Source organism: Gossypium raimondii, chromosome 11 (genome assembly GCF_025698545.1).
Source record: "Gossypium raimondii isolate GPD5lz chromosome 11, ASM2569854v1, whole genome shotgun sequence".
NCBI classification, from domain to species: domain Eukaryota; kingdom Viridiplantae; phylum Streptophyta; class Magnoliopsida; order Malvales; family Malvaceae; genus Gossypium; species Gossypium raimondii.
The window spans coordinates 19,802,300-19,817,889 of record NC_068575.1 but is presented as its reverse complement, the minus strand read 5'-3'; the positions used below and the strand labels follow the sequence as shown (position 1 = coordinate 19,817,889).

The window sequence follows — 15,590 nt, the reverse complement described above, 5'->3', positions numbered from 1 at the left end:
GGGGATGATTTGAAGGGTTTTTGAATCAATTTTGAGGTTCATTGCATTAAGTCTTAAGACTAAACCATTCTTATATCAAGATTTGCAAGTCAATAGCCAAAAAGGTACAGTATGAAGGCCAAGTCTTAGGACTTGCTCTATTACACCTGTGCAAATTGTATTTTTTGGTCATTTTAAGTCCCTGAAACCTCATTTTATGTATTGGACATGTCCAAACATCTAGAAAATGATTAAAAATTATTTTAAATGTATTCAAATCTTTATAAAAGTTTTAAAGGATTTTATTAAGTTGCAAAATTGATTTTCTTTAAAAAAAAAAAACAAAGGAAAATTTGTATAAACAAAAAAACCGTCAACATAACATGCTTATTTATGTCTATCGTTGAACTAGGTAAGGGTGCTACAATGTCAACAAATATTTAAAAAATAAAAATAACTAAAATGTTATGGAAATTTATAAAAAAATAGTAAAAAGTAAGACTTTTAAATATAAAAAATCTACAAATCTAGTAAAAAGAGTAATAAATTACTCATTTAACTATTGCATAAAAAACATAACTTTTGACAATGAATTATGTAACTAAGATCATAAAATAAAATATGTTTTCAGAGCACAAATATAAAAATTATGATTGTTGACAGAATTTGAATGAAATTATTATGATGAAACATCTCCCTAGAAAATTGCAACAACTTAAAACGCGGTTTGAGGAACGAAAATTGGAAAGTAATTTAATAGGGATAGTAATCTTCGGATCTTTAATAGGAATATGATACGATTTATTAGAATATAATATATATATATTTTTAAAAATTTATTGTATATCTATTTAATTAATATTATACAATTTATCTAATTTATAAACAAAATAATTAAATTGTATAAATGCATTGATAAAAGAATTAATTTTTATAAATGTAATGATAAAATTATAATATTTTAAATAAAATATTCAAAAAATACAAATAAAATAATTGTGCTCTAAAAATTTAAATTTGTTTTATTAAAGATAAATTATAGAAATTTATAAATGAAATAATTAAGTTTTAAAAATATAATGATAAAATAATTATCTCTTTACATGAAATATTCAAAAATAGAAATAAAATAATTATGCCCAAAAAATATTTTTATTTTAAATTTCAAATCTTAAATTAATTTAAATATTATTATTTATACCCAAATTTTTAAAATTAAAATTTTATCATCTAAAACTTTAGAATTTAAATATTAAATTAATTTATAATTTATTATCTAAAATATTAAAATTGAAATTTATTATCTAAATTATACAATTTAAACATTATTATCTAAAGATTAATTAAGTCTTATATTTGCTTAGTTCTTTCACTGTCAAAACAATCAATCATCTTTTGCTTAATTCTTCTGCAAAAAAAAAAAAAAAAAAAGATCAAATATCAAAACACTTCCATAGCTTTTGGCAAAAAAGAGATTCAAGAAACTGAAGATGTTATTGTATACCAGTACATGAAGAGTACTTTGAGGGTGATGAGCATGATGTTAAAAATCTTGATGCAGGCGATTCAAAGATCGGTGATGCAAAGTAGATGAATTTGAGTTGCAGATGAAAGATGTTCCGAGTGTAAGAAATTGAGGAGGAAAAGTTTGGAGTGTAAGCATTGCAACAAAGATAATAGTTATTTCCAAATTTTTTGTACTTGCGACTCCTTTCACCATAACTTCATCTAACAAAAGTATGCAAGTCGAATTCATTCGCTTTGCTGCATTAAATTGACCAACTGTAGTAGCACCCATCTCTGTATCATCCATATCACTATCACAGTACTCTTCATATGCACCTAGTACGACAACATGCTCAAATTTTTTATTCTTTTTTATATGAGGAGCTTCAATCGATGCCACTTTGGAAGAGGAGTTAGCCTTTTCTTTAGAATTCTGTTGTGAATAGTTTTAAGTATGAGTTAGGATAGAGTTCAAATAAACTAAGATCTCTCTTCTTCCTCTCTACTTGTTTTTCATCATTTGTAAATACATGAAAATTTTTAAAATCTCCAACTTCAACTTAATGAATATATATATATAATTATAAAAAGAAATAGAAGAGTTATTTACTTAATTAGATTAAGTATTTATAAATATTGAGCAAATAATATTGTACAAACTCATTAAAAAACCTTTTTATTAATTTGCCAGTAAAATTAATTAATTTATTTATTTGAGCAAGTAAAAAGAAAAGTTGTTAGCCTTATTCCCGACATAATTACTAGTTAATGAAAGCCCATATGTTCATGCATGAAGGGTCTTATGATTAACCCTTCCTCACAAAGCTCCGCGAGAGAGGTGGTTAACTCTGTTGGTTTAGACCCAACAATTTTTATATCTTTTTATTAAATTTTATATATAATACAATCATCTCCATACATAAAACTACTCCAAATAAATATTATGTGTTAAAAGAAATTTCAAATCAGTGAAGGTGAAGATAAAGTTACCATCCACCGCAAACTAACTCTTCAAATTTACAAGAAAAAAGAAAAGAAAATCTGATTTCAGAGTAAAGAATTTCAAGTGCAGCAATTGACAAAGAATAACAGTCGAGTTAGCACCTAAAATAGAAAGAAAAGAAAAAAGACACATTGGTTTTCATATTAGCTACTAATGTCCAGCTGCACCCATCAAATGGCCTGGTTATTTTCAATTTCTCATCAATCAGACAATCAACTGGACTGGTTAATACATTGGGTTAATGTGATCACCGGTTACTCTTCACACATGAGTATCAAAAAATGAACATAATCATATATACAATATATGACACACCCATAGCAACTCCATTTCCAATATATATAAAACCAACAGCACATATATAAGCACTGTGATAATATTAGCATGCCAGGCACAAATAACAAGCGAAACAAATCCATGTTTATTAGAGGGCAACCAAGTCAGTAACTGTTAAAAGAGCATACTAGTATGATAAGATTCGTATGGGACATGGGAGACGGGACTATTTACTTCCACTTCCTGCCAAAGAACTTGCCCTTATGTTTACCAAACATGCCATGCTTCCACCGCTTCCCAAATTTCCCGTGCTTAAATTTCCCATGTTTGAATTTTCCGTGACCATGGCCATAGTATCCCCCATGTGCAACATGATGAGCTCCATGTGACAAATGGTGAGCCCCGTAAACAGCAGCAGCCGCAGCCCCAGCCCCGGCTAATAATCCTCCCATCCCAGGTCCATGCGAACCGTGTCCTGTAAAATTTTACCATTCATGTCAACTCATTGATATACGAGGCAAATGAAACAGCAGGCATAGGACCCATAATGAAGGGTGATGGAGCATACCAGGATAACCAGCTGGTGGATATCCACCATGAGGTGGATGAGGGTATCCTCCATGAGGAGGATATCCTGCAGGTGGGTATCCGCCATGAGGAGGATATCCCGCTGGTGGAGGATATCCAGCCGGTGGGTATCCTTGTGGGGGATATCCTTGAGGAGGATATCCTTGTGGAGGGTAGGATCCAGGCGGAGGATAATGTCCGGCGGCATAGCCAGCAAGATGAGAAAACAGCCCTTTGTCACTTGATTCACCTTCCCTACCACCGCCCATTTTTCTTCAACTTAAAATTAACGAATTCGAGTAACTAGTCTGTTATGAGTTAAAGAAACAAAGAATTGTCAGCTAAAACACAATTCAAACAAAAGAAAAAGAATAACATTAATAGACATTATAAAATTAGCAGACTAATTAAAGCTTGCCTAATGTTTTATTATTATTGTGAATATCAATAAGGTTCAACAGCATTCAAGCTTCATAATCTACAATGTATTGTAAACTTAAGCACCGTTTATGAGAAAGAGACGAGTTTTCCAGTTCCATTAACAATGAATTAATGATCTAATTGTGCTACTCAGTCTGATATTAACTAACGTTATTAACTTGATCAGATTCTATACAGTAAAAAAAAAGAAGTTAGAAAGTATAATAGTATCAGATCAAGAACCATGTTGCAAACTACCAAATGAAATTTGACACGACATTAGGATACCACATGAATATACTTACAATACAAACAAACAAGAAGAAAGTGATTAAACACCGCATGCACATTTTTTTAAAACCAATTCAAGTTAATTTATGTAAAAAATAATTAAAACAAAAAGAAATCCATAGAAAATACAAGATTAAAAAAAGTTAGATTAGTAAAATCGGGAAAAAAATATGGAAATTAAAGATCAAAGAAACACCAAAAATAAGAGAGGAAAGCTTACATGAATTGATTGATGGACAGAAGAGGAAACCCAGAATTTGGGATCAAAAGCAAAAGATGCAATTGTTGAAAAGGAAAGAAAAGATGTAAGGAAGAGAAATGGGATTTGTGATTTACCTTTGGTGTAACAGATTCTTCGAATTTAAATTATATGAGTGAGAGTTTTTTAGGGGCGGGGGATGTTTGAGGATGAGTTACCTATCATAATTTTTCTACCCAATATTTATAGGAAAAAGATGAAGATATTATCATTTAAATTTTAAAATACCATTTATTGTTGAATGGTGACGTGATTGGCTTTGCGTTTCTTCAACGCGGTTGCTTTTATGCAAAAAAGTGAATATATATATATATATATATATATATATATAAGACGCGGTTGCTTTTCTTTTCATATTTTTCACTTTCTTCTTGGCAAATGCACCCTACACGTCCCTCTATTATACAAATTAAATAGGACTAAATTAGAATAGAGTTAATCTTTATTATTTTTAAAAAAAATATTATTTTCTGAGTTAATATTTATTAAATGAAATGTTCTGTTTAATATAAAATTTATAATTTTCTCAAAGCACATTGACGGATAGTGGTTGATAGTGGGCACATGCCTTTTCTCTCTCTTCTTTGGTTGGATTCGTTTATCATATAATTGAAGATTGGATGTTGTGAAATAAAGATAGTTGCAGGTGGTTTGTTGAGAATCTGTTTCAATACTGAATTAGAAATGGGGAATATATATATATATATATATATATATATAAGATTTTCTCTCCATTTTACGTCCAAGTAGAAAAGGATTGTTAACTTAGAGAAGGGGTTTGAAAGTGTCAATTCAAGCCATCATCTCCTGATTTTCATACTATTATTTACTTCATCACATTTCAATTCATATTTTATTTTATGTAGTAAACATTTAAAATTTAAAATATATTTTAAGTTTTATATATTCCATTATCTATTCATTCTTAATTTTAAGAATTTAATTTTTTTAAATTTAAAAAATTAGGTCAATTCGTTACCATCGTTAACTTCTTTAGTATGAATCTTCAAAATTTTTTCAAAAAAATCATATAACATTAAAAATATAAATTGAAAATTATTTTCTTAAAAATACTAGTTCGAACTCGTCATAATAAAAATTTCTTTTCTATTGTTATAATACTCTTAAGAGGAATTGACGTCAAAATTTATATTGAAATGATAAATAATATGAATTATTTAAACTAACTAATAACATTATAAAAGGTAGAGAGATTAAATAATATAAAAAATTTAAAAAATATATAGATTAAATATCAAGTTTCAACATAATCTAAAAACCAAATTTAAAATTCCGCTTGTCTTGTAATGTCAAGGAATAAAAAAAATGGAAAAACTGCATGCCACTTCAACGTGTCAATAAAAGACCTTCCTTTTTTATAGATTTTACGGATTTAAGTATGAAAACATAACCTTCCAAAATGTATTCTCTCAAGGCAGTACCAAAATTCCTACAATGCACACTCCATTCTTCTTTCAGCCTTTTAAGTTGCCTCTATATTCACATGTACACTATGAGATTCATACGGCCTCAATCTAGGACCCTTTTCTTTTCTGGTACAATCTCCGGTAAATTTTCGCACCTTCGAGTTCAGCATGGATTTCTCTTTCCGTCCTGATACCCATTGGGTTGTTCAGTAACCATCCCTCATTGTCACATAACACGCTAGGGTCAACCGTGTCAATGTGTTGAAGTACACCCGACTCTTCATCAAACTGCTTTCTCATGTCTTCGGCAACTTCTACAACATCAGATTGTATAAAAACCTGTCCAAATACAGTGATAAATCTTATATTAGAACATTTTCGAGCTTGAATATACATAGATGATTTAAGCTCTATTTGATAGACGTAGCCAGAACCCCTCCCACCAAGCTACCAAATGGACTTTTTAGGAGATTATAGTGGATTTGTGTAGTTTTAAAATGTAATTGTGTAATAAGAATTAGCAGACTTGGAAGCAAATGCAGAGAAATAGAAACTTTTTGTGCTTGTGCAGCTCACAACCCACTTGCTGATATATTTCTTTGGGCTGTGCCTTCTAACAATTCATGCATATAGCCATATACATCTCTATGAACTGATATAGCAAAGACTATTCTTAAATGCCCCAATAAAATACATCAATCCGTTTTTGTTCTATTTCCGATGCCATAGTCCAAGCAAATGGTGATCCATCAAGGCATACTGCACATGATATTTACTTTATAATTTAGAATAAGCAGTAACCATAACAAAAATTGGCAGCCTCACAATGCTAACTGAAAAAAGCCTGAGATCAGATTCATAGGATCCAACATAAAACAGGAAAGTTTGAGAAATAGATTTACAGTGTCTAAAACAGGCTATGCTATTTACATGCCACAAAGAAAAAGTCGATTATCATTCTAAGTGAATGGAACAGCATACCTTTCCTTCAGGCATCAATCTGGTTAAGATGGAATTGACTAAAGGCGTCTGTACAACCCTTCTTTTATGATGTCGTTTCTTGAAATGAGGATCCGGGCACTGCATATGGCACATAAGTACTGTCATTTAACCTACCAAATTAAAAGGAATGATCCAGGGGGAGAAGCACACTCACCAATATTGAAACAAGCGCCAAAGGTCCAGGGTAAGTGGATACTAACTGTTTGAACGAAACTGCAGCATTTGCGAACATGAAATGTCTGCAATAAAAGCTTACATGATCAAATCTCCAATAATTCTGGTTTTTTAATAAAAACAAGTTTCAAAAGCCTTACACGTTACTAAGAGCCAGCTCCTTTACCCAAAACTCGGCACGTTTAACCAGCTGCAGGACCAACAAAATTTTTTTATTAACATTAAATGAACCACCAATATGGCAATATATCATAACTCCAAGACTGAAAGAAGAGCAGGTAAATGTAAATTTACTCAATCAAAACAATTATAGAGTAAATTAGTACTAGTCCGAGGAGTTCTATCTCATACTTTTGCTCGTATTTCCAGTCCCAAATAATTTTGTGAATCAGGGTTTTGTTTCGCAAGCCATAAGAGAAATCTGCCACTTCCTGAGAAATGTTTTTTACTGCTGTTAGATTTATCAGTACTTGTCCATGCTTTACCGTGAACAAAAAGTAAGATACCTATGACAACAATGCTAATAACTAAGTTGTGAAGCCAATTTCAACAGACATAAGGAACGATATGAAAAAAGTTACCATTGACATTCTTATCAAAGACGATCAAAGAAAGATACTTATCAAAGACAACTGGATGAAAAATAATGTGAATGAAAGTCAACTGTTTGAACCATTGACACCATATTGAAGCTCAAAAAACTCCAGTCAGAAAACAATAAATAGCTAAAGGAACATGGCACCAGGCCTCTACGGTACTGGGTACTCTGCCCCAACTTTAACCTACCTGCTCAATATCATAATGGTATACATTATTGGATAATGTAAACAATTTACAGGTTATAAATTCCTGTAGCTTTTCAATGTTGTCAATCAACATTTGAGGATTAAAATGCAAAAGCTCATCTATTATACAAGGATCCCAGTATCTTGGTGATGGTTCAGGTTGTCAAGGATTTAAAATCAGGAGCTAAAAGAAACAGCCACTTCCTATCCCAAACTCTGCATAGATAAAATTTATGTTGTTTTGACAAATCATTTTTCTTTAAGTACCTATGTCGGATGCATATCCGAACATGGATATGGAGATATAACCCTCAAAGGACCCTTAAATCACATTGAAAGAACATGGGTAACATAGGATAAAAGGGTTCTCATCATTAATTGGATAATAAATGGAATATTTCTTCATAGTTCTCTATGATCTAAAAGAATTATTAAAAGGATAGCATAGCATCAGTAAGCAGATATTTTGAATGGATAGAGAGGTTACCACTTACCACTTCCAATATCCACCATAAGTGGCAATGTTGGATCCTTGAAGACTTCATCCCAATTAGGTACAGGTGCTGGCACCTACCCAGAAGCATGAAAAAAAGAAGCCAGTAAGACAAAAGCATTACTTCTTTTATCTAACACAAGAGAGAATGAAAATAACCTGTTCGCTACTGCATTGCAAGAAAGCAATAAGAAGAAACCAAAAAGTTCATTAATAACTCACGGAGAAAGATGAACTGAGAGGGTTGACATGTTGCCTAATTCTTACATGACCCAACTCCTGCAACCGAATAAGGGGGACCCACCATTATCATAAAAAGAAGAAAAAATTATGATTAATAGAAACTTGATGACCCATTATGACGAAAAGATAAAAGTTGAGGATGGAGGGGACCTGAGAAATCTTGTCAGTGAGGTTAAGGTCGGCATACTCGAGAGCCACCAGGTCAGTACTCCTAATCTCCTTTTTATCTGTAATGGGAACTGAAAGGGAAGCAGAAGTTTTGGAAATGCAATATTTGTGGCCAAGAGAAGAAGGGAATTTGTGTAGTAGTATTAGTGAGGAAAGAATTTGTTTTGCAGCCCCTGGGACAGCAGCACAACTGTTTAAGCAAAGGGAAGAAGCCATTTTTCCTCTATTATTTTACAGGCTAAATCACACTCCTTCCTCCATTGGCATTTCCTCCTAATTTTCAGCTTCTCAAACAGTGCTAAAGGGTCGGGCCTCCTTCCAAAGTTTGTTGGATTGGGTGTAGGCTTATGTTTTAAGGGCTCAACCCCTTAGACAGGCCTGTATCCTCTTTGATGTTGTATAGAAAAAAGAACATTTAAATTAATTGACAAAGACATATCATTATCAAACCCCATAATCCTCCCAGAAAAACAAATGGAAAATGCTCTACGTATTTTAACCATCCAGAACCTTTGGTGGATATCCTGCCAAGTATCAGTTAAAAGAAGACCTTCATAGTATTTGTTACAACGGCAAATGTCACAAACACAGTTAACAGTACAAGCCAGTGGAGAACAAGTCCATAACTTGTGGATAGCATGGCTTTGGGTTTGCCACCACTCAATTTCAAACCCCATTGTTCCTCCACTTCCACCTTCTCATCTTCTTCAACCAACTACCGCCCTGCCGTCATCCTTCCTGTTAATTCTCCATGCGTTTATTACCTTCTTCTTATGCTTAAACATGTTTATGTTTTGTTGCATTTGACCCCTTTCTTTTTGGGTTTTCTCATTTCAGGGGTTAGGGAATAATACAGGTGACTATAAGAAGTTGGAGTTCACCTTGCAAGAGTATGGAGTGCCCACCGTTGTTGCTAAGGTTTCAAGAATTGATTGGCTGAGGAATGCAGCTGGCTTGGTGGACCCTAACTACTGGAAAGGCACTTTGCAGCCTAGGCCTGTTCTCGACTGGTATTTATCTCAAGATCCCTTTCAATTTAAACAATGCAGAACGTATGCAAGTTGTAACATAGAAATTTGGTTAATGATTAGATATTGTGTGAAAGCAGGTATTTGAAGAGGGTTGATGATGCAGTTCAAGAAGCAGAGGAATTGGCACAAGGTATCAATCTTTGCCATTACCTTTCAGTTATGTTACTCTGACTCGAATGCAAATATTATATACAAATATGCGTCTAAACCTATAAAAGCATGTGATTGTAGGTGGGAAATTGTCAGTGATTGGCCACTCAGCTGGAGGGTGGCTAGCTCGTGTTTACATGGAAGAATTTGGACTCTCCCACATCTCCTTGCTTCTCACTCTTGGTACTCCCCACTTGTAGGTCTTTTATTTCAATACTAAACTATTTTTTCTCTCGGAAACTTTTGTTTGTTCAAATGATTTTAGTATTTTTTTTTTAGTTTCTTTTCGATATTTGGCGGACCATAACCCTTTAAATATGTATCGTATTGGAAAAATGAGAAGTAGAGGGTGATTGGATGGTCAACTGCTGTAATCCCATTTGCGAGCACTGGCTTTTCCTTTCTTTTGTAATCATTCAACCTCCAAATGAGTGAAGGGGAGAAGAGTGCTTAAAAGTCTTATCTATGTATTTTGGTCTATTTTGCAGGCCTCCTCCGAAAGGTTTGCCAGGGGTCATTGATCAAACAAGGGGCCTACTATATTATGTTCAACAACACTGCAAAAAAGCCGTTTATACTCCTGAGTTGAAATATGTATGCATTGCAGGGAGGTAAAATCAAACTCAGATCCTGTTCCTGTTTCTGCATTAGTTCTACTTCACTCTATTCAAGTTGCCAAATACCTTTTTCATTCTACTCGTTCACATGTTGCTCCAACTCCTAATTTTTCTTGAATTTCTTGTCTGACACATACGCGGACAATAACGTATAGGAAGATGATACTCAAAAAACCTTCCAAATACATGAACAGTCAACTCTTCCAACATATTTTAAGGGACAACCTATCATTCTTCTGCAAAACTTGTGCAGAATCTAAATTGAAACATATGACATTATTTTATGGATTTGGATCCCTTAAAGTTGATGATTCACATAAAACCTTGCACATTACTCAGTTGCTTAATATGAGAACTTTGGATAAGACAGGGATTAGTGAAGCAGAAAATTGCTGTCTGGGGTATTGTTCTTATTTAATTGTCACATTCAAGTGCAGGTATCTTCAGGGGGCTCGTTTTGTTAACGACTCAAAAGTGGCAGTTGAGTCTATGGCCACCATTGATGATGACCAACAAGTATCAGATGTTGCTGTTGTGAAAAATAAGACAGATTCAACCCCTGTTTCCACAACCTTCCAAGCTCGGTTTGTTGGCCAAGGGTACAAACAGGTTAACACCAAAACCAACCATCTAGACTCATTTTCTCCAATCAAGTTTCTATATATTTGTCAGCTAGATCTGATGGTAAGCTTGTAGCCATGAAATCAGGTTTGTGGGGAGGCAGATGTTTGGGGTGATGGAGTTGTGCCAGAAGTATCGGCTCACTTAGAGGGAGCCCTTAATATAAGCTTGGATGGAGTGTACCACTCACCTGTTGGTTCAGATGATGTATCAAGACCATGGTATGGTTCTCCCGCAGTTGTAGAGCAATGGATTCATCATCTCCTCAACTGATCAAGTCTGAGAGAATATACACATAAATATATATTATCTCTTCATGTAATCTTTGATTTGTTGATGAACTTCTCGTACCTAATAACCTGCATTAGTTTGAACTTCAATATATGCAAGAGCAAGGTTCACTGCACTGGAAGGCAGTTGAAATTCAAAACGAACAATGGTTTTCTCATGATTGAATGATTAAACTACTAGTTGATCAAAGATCCGGTTACCATAAACAGTACAAATGAAAATCAGGAAACCAAATGAAAATGTTACTTTTTCACTCCCTAGTCCCTACAGAATTTTTACACAAGTCCAGCTGGGAACATTTCCTCAGTTGCAAGGCTACCAGAGAGTTTAGCTCGCAAAATGAAAGGCAAAACATGAACATACATAAAAAAAGTTCAGTTCAGAATAACAAGAGCTAGCTTGATGTTGGTAGGGCAACCAGTGGTTAAACATGAAAATAGAGGTCAGCTGGACTTCACAAAATGGCGGGATAGCATTTTCCCGATCTCTAGGAAACCAACTTTTTCTTTTCCATCAAAAATGGTCTTAAGCTTCTCATCACAAAAGATCTCCTTCTTGTTAGCAGGATTCTGCAGGCAAAAGTATCCGTATATATTTTAGTGCATTTTATTAGAAAAAGTTTCCTCACACAACAATGTCAGCATCACTCAAAATATGATATCTACACAGATTCTATTAAAAATAAAATAGAAAAGTCAGCAACTTTAACATCACAACCAGCAGCATACAAGGCAGTAATGACAACAACAGCTTACATGATCTTGCATAAAAAGAATCATGGTTCACAGGAAAATTATTGTTCGGGGTAAAAACATGATTATCATTTCCTGCCTATGGTAAAGACAAACATATACCACATAAATTTCTCAGTTAAAGGACTTGGGAGGTTCCTGTAATATAAGAACTGGATCAAATTAGTCCCTCTATTATTAAATGGGTCATTTTAGTCCCTATACTATTAAAAAGAATCAAATATGTCCAAATTGTAACAGAGTTAAACATTTACTGTATAAAAAATGTCTTGAAAATTATTTTTTTCAATTGCAATTCAATTCTAAACAAAATATTTCATTAACAGAACCATAAAAACTTTAAAAATATTAAATCTGTTAAACAGTAAATGATATTTTCTTAAATAGTAAATGTTAACTCTATTTCAATTTTGCCTTATTTGATTCTTTGATCAGGTCCCTATAATAGAGGGGCCTCTCAGGTACATTTACCTAAATTTCCCTTCCTCAACTTCGTAGACATAATATGAAACACGTGCATGAGGTTAGAGGATCCATAGACAGCAGAGAGTCTTATCACAACCATTATCTCATACTTTTTTCATTCACTCATGATCTCTTTTCTACTGACAATAGCTAGTCTGTTATATGGCACCAATCATTAAACCCTAAAAGAAATCCAAGTGTCTAATTTCTAAATAATGTGTACAGAATACATGTTGCAAGGAGATATGCAGAAAATGTGGATTCTCCAATGAGAACTCTTAAGCAAGCATTAAAGGATAAAAAGGAAGCAGAGGGTGAAAATGTTGCTTAGGAGGTAGAAATCTAGAAAGAAGAGAACTCAAACACCAAAAATAACCTACCAGTAGGAAAATGAAATGGCGAGCCAGAATGTTAGCTTCTTAAAACTGTGGAAAGGTAAACGAATACACCATTTGCCAACAGAAACAGGAACTAATAAGATCCGTTACAGAGTTCCAATCTCAAACCCAAAATCCAAACATGACCTTAGAATGTGGAAAATCAGGAAATGCAATAAGAAGGGATATGGTGGGATAACCTATGGCTTAATTAAAGCAGAGAATCCAAAGTTCTAAAAATCACGTTTGGAACACTCCCTCATTTCCTTTCACCTTTACTTCACTTTCTTACATGAAGAAACTAATATGCCTTCTACTCACATCCCTTCCTCTCAGTTATAACTAGTTTTCTCCTATACATGTCACTTCAAAAAATACAAAAGGAAACATCTGAAAAAAAAACTCCTTTTAAACTCGCAATCCAGGAATCGATTTCAAATACTCTTACAAAGGGCTAAACTTAGATTTATGAACCATAAAAATCCAATCTCCATCAATGAAACTAACTGTAGCAAATGAATATTCATAAAATTAATCCTACTACAGCTGCCAGCTTAACTACTCTTGAACAATAAACACCAAACAGGTCCAAACCCCAGCATTAACAAGCACATAAAAAATAGAATAAATATATTATAGAGGGGGAAAATGCCCGTAGAAAGGGTAAAGAAACCTCATAAAGCCATCAAGCAAACAACTCGCAACAAGAACCATTAATAAATGGTACACATTAACTACCAAAATTGAACAACATTTTCCCAGATATTTACTCAAGCCCATATTTATTTACACCAAATAATATAACTTTATATAGGACGCAATAGAGATGGAGAGAACCTGAAGGTTCTGGGATTTGATATAGCTCCAGATCTGCTTAACAGCATCGGAACGGGAAGCCTCTGGGGCTCCAAGGAATCGAGCCAAAGCAGGAGAAACAGGGGTAAGTTTAAAAATCCCAGAGGGTCGAGTGGTAGTTCGAGGAGTAGCTGGTTTTTCAGTCTTGGGTTTTGAAGCGATCGGCTTTTTCGGAGTTTTCTGAACCGCTTTTGACGTAGCTGATTTGCCAGCAGTAGCGGTAAAAGCTGAAGAAGAAGAAAACTTGGCTGCTGCTGCTGCAGAAGAAGAAGACGACGCTGGGGAGGCTAACAACGCCCTCAAACCTTTGAAAACCCTAGACATTACTATGGAAAAAGAATGTGGCGTTCGAGCTTGTCGTGGGGTGAATGGAATAATACCTTTTGAAAAGAGCGAGGGCTGAGGAGGACTGACTGAGACCTGGGATTCTGAGGAAGTCTGAGGGTTTTTACATTTTAACTATGCATTTTCCGTTTGAAAATGATGGAAGAGGAGAAATTATTAAATTAAAATATCAATACACTCCCGCATTAATAGAATTGAAGTTTGGCAGACAGTTTGCTCAGAATAATTGCAAATTTCTTTTAGTTGAATTTGGAAATTTAAAAATTTGAAGATAAATTTAGAAATTAAAAATATTTGCCAAAAACATTTCACATTTTAAGGATAGGTAAAATTGTGAGAATGGTCCTTGTACTGTATGGATTTAATCTTTTATTTTATTTAATTAAAACTAATTCTTCTACTTTTCCGAAAATTTTAATCTCACTTTTTTTGTTAACATCATTTTAAAATGATGACGCTTCAAATGTAATTATTTGAATTACACAGTGAATTACAATTCAAAGACTTCATAATTTATATTAAGAAGTTAAATAAATAATGTTAAAAGTAAAAATCCAAATTATTTGAAAATTTAATTTTTTTTTTGTTTTTTCTAACCGCCATAGTTGTATTCAAGCCTTGTGGATACAGATTATACTTGGGCGAGGAGTTATGTAGAGCCGACATTGAAATTGGTTCAACCTAATCCCATGCGCACGTTGTTGCATTGGTCTCGTTCGGAGAGAGGTTGGATAAAGCTTAACACAGATGGTGCAGTTTCATCTAGTAGTCTTACTATATCTATTGGAGGTGTACTTAAAAGACTCCGATGCAAATTGGCTATATAGCTACTCGTTGGCATTTGGTAAGGATTCTATTTTTAATGTTGAGGCAAGAGCAATTTTGGAAGGCCTTTTCATAGCTTGGGAAAAGGGATTCAAAAAGGTAGAAGTAGACTATGATGGTGCACTTATGGTGGAATTGCTTTTGGTTGGTAAAGGCGCTAATAGCAATTTGGTGGAGCTACGTTTGTTATACTAGCTTTTGAGAATGAGGTGAAAAGTAAGAATTTGTTGTATACCGAATAATCATAATGGTGTTGCCGATCATATGGTTAAGTGTGTTGTAACTATAAATTCAAGTTTATAGTTGTTTGAAGAACTCCTGACTTCGGTGCAAGGTTTGTTGCTTGTTGATCGTAATGTGTCAATGCCGGGTTAATTTTAGCCGGTTGATGTATTTGCTTTGTGTTGTTCTTTTTCTACTGAAAAAAAATAATGTTAAAAGTAAAAACCTAGATTATTTGAAATCTCACTATAAATCTTCTCTAGTATTTGATACTGTGAAAAATAGAACGTCGATAATGACAATGTATCGCAAAGAAAAGAGAAAGAAAAATAAAGAACACGCAGATTTTTACGTGGAAACCCTTTCGGGAAAAAACCACTGGTAGAAGAGAAGATAATTCACTATGTCAAATTCAAATGATTACAAGAGGAGTAGACTATTTTTAT

The 15,590-nt window shown here is 33.6% G+C and overlaps 4 protein-coding genes across 6 annotated transcripts; 1 reads left to right on the top strand and 3 right to left on the bottom strand.

Moving 5' to 3' along the window:
- Positions 1–2,784: 2,784 nt before the first annotated feature.
- Positions 2,785–4,543, bottom strand: LOC105804355 (glycine-rich protein A3). Of its 2 annotated transcripts, none has more exons than XM_012636937.2 (3): positions 4,379–4,543; positions 3,333–3,639; positions 2,785–3,239 (listed from the first exon to the last, which is right to left on the bottom strand). In XM_012636937.2, the coding sequence occupies exons 2-3, from the start codon at positions 3,598–3,600 to the stop codon at positions 2,995–2,997; spliced, it is 513 nt and encodes a 170-aa protein (XP_012492391.1). In that variant the 5' UTR covers positions 3,601–3,639; positions 4,379–4,543; the 3' UTR covers positions 2,785–2,994. The 2 variants fall into 2 exon arrangements, with proteins under 2 accessions (XP_012492391.1, XP_012492390.1); XM_012636936.2 differs by having other exon boundaries at positions 4,263–4,470.
- A 977-nt stretch (positions 4,544–5,520) lies between these two features.
- On the bottom strand, positions 5,521–8,964 carry LOC105804357 (uncharacterized). The gene is made up of 8 exons (XM_012636941.2): positions 8,576–8,964; positions 8,405–8,461; positions 8,184–8,259; positions 7,256–7,335; positions 7,045–7,094; positions 6,885–6,969; positions 6,710–6,808; positions 5,521–6,067 (listed from the first exon to the last, which is right to left on the bottom strand). The coding sequence occupies exons 1-8, from the start codon at positions 8,807–8,809 to the stop codon at positions 5,837–5,839; spliced, it is 912 nt and encodes a 303-aa protein (XP_012492395.1). The 5' UTR covers positions 8,810–8,964; the 3' UTR covers positions 5,521–5,836.
- Positions 8,965–9,075: 111 nt separating this feature from the next.
- On the top strand, positions 9,076–11,449 carry LOC105804356 (uncharacterized). 2 transcript variants are annotated; one of them, XM_012636938.2, is made up of 7 exons: positions 9,076–9,333; positions 9,431–9,603; positions 9,702–9,754; positions 9,856–9,970; positions 10,263–10,385; positions 10,829–11,000; positions 11,100–11,449. In XM_012636938.2, exons 1-7 carry the CDS (start codon positions 9,232–9,234, stop codon positions 11,283–11,285), a joined length of 924 nt encoding a protein of 307 aa, XP_012492392.1. In that variant the 5' UTR covers positions 9,076–9,231; the 3' UTR covers positions 11,286–11,449. The 2 variants fall into 2 exon arrangements, with proteins under 2 accessions (XP_012492392.1, XP_012492394.1); XM_012636940.2 differs by having other exon boundaries at positions 11,088–11,235.
- Positions 11,430–14,299, bottom strand: LOC105804358 (upstream activation factor subunit spp27). Its single transcript, XM_012636942.2, has 2 exons — positions 13,735–14,299; positions 11,430–11,872 (listed from the first exon to the last, which is right to left on the bottom strand). Exons 1-2 carry the CDS (start codon positions 14,074–14,076, stop codon positions 11,747–11,749), a joined length of 468 nt encoding a protein of 155 aa, XP_012492396.1. The 5' UTR covers positions 14,077–14,299; the 3' UTR covers positions 11,430–11,746.
- Positions 14,300–15,590: the final 1,291 nt, after the last annotated feature.

What these genes read in the sequence shown, in the direction of transcription:
- LOC105804355 (XM_012636937.2), bottom strand. Translation starts at nt 3,600, where the DNA reads ATGGGCGGTGGTAGGGAAGGTGAATCAAGTGACAAAGGGCTGTTTTCT. An exon ending in TCCACCAGCTGGTTATCCTG is followed by an intron (nt 3,240 to 3,332) that starts GTATGCTCCATC and finishes AAAATTTTACAG; the next exon opens with GACACGGTTCGCATGGACCT.
- LOC105804358 (XM_012636942.2), bottom strand. Translation starts at nt 14,076, where the DNA reads ATGTCTAGGGTTTTCAAAGGTTTGAGGGCGTTGTTAGCCTCCCCAGCG. An exon ending in TCAAATCCCAGAACCTTCAG is followed by an intron (nt 11,873 to 13,734) that starts GTTCTCTCCATC and finishes TTTTGCCTGCAG; the next exon opens with AATCCTGCTAACAAGAAGGA.
- LOC105804356 (XM_012636938.2), top strand. Translation starts at nt 9,232, where the DNA reads ATGGCTTTGGGTTTGCCACCACTCAATTTCAAACCCCATTGTTCCTCC. An exon ending in GCCCTGCCGTCATCCTTCCT is followed by an intron (nt 9,334 to 9,430) that starts GTTAATTCTCCA and finishes TTCTCATTTCAG; the next exon opens with GGGTTAGGGAATAATACAGG. An exon ending in AGCAGAGGAATTGGCACAAG is followed by an intron (nt 9,755 to 9,855) that starts GTATCAATCTTT and finishes ATGTGATTGTAG; the next exon opens with GTGGGAAATTGTCAGTGATT.
- LOC105804357 (XM_012636941.2), bottom strand. Translation starts at nt 8,809, where the DNA reads ATGGCTTCTTCCCTTTGCTTAAACAGTTGTGCTGCTGTCCCAGGGGCT. An exon ending in TATGGTGGATATTGGAAGTG is followed by an intron (nt 7,336 to 8,183) that starts GTAAGTGGTAAC and finishes AACATTTCTCAG; the next exon opens with GAAGTGGCAGATTTCTCTTA. An exon ending in GAGCTGGCTCTTAGTAACGT is followed by an intron (nt 6,970 to 7,044) that starts GTAAGGCTTTTG and finishes CTTTTATTGCAG; the next exon opens with ACATTTCATGTTCGCAAATG.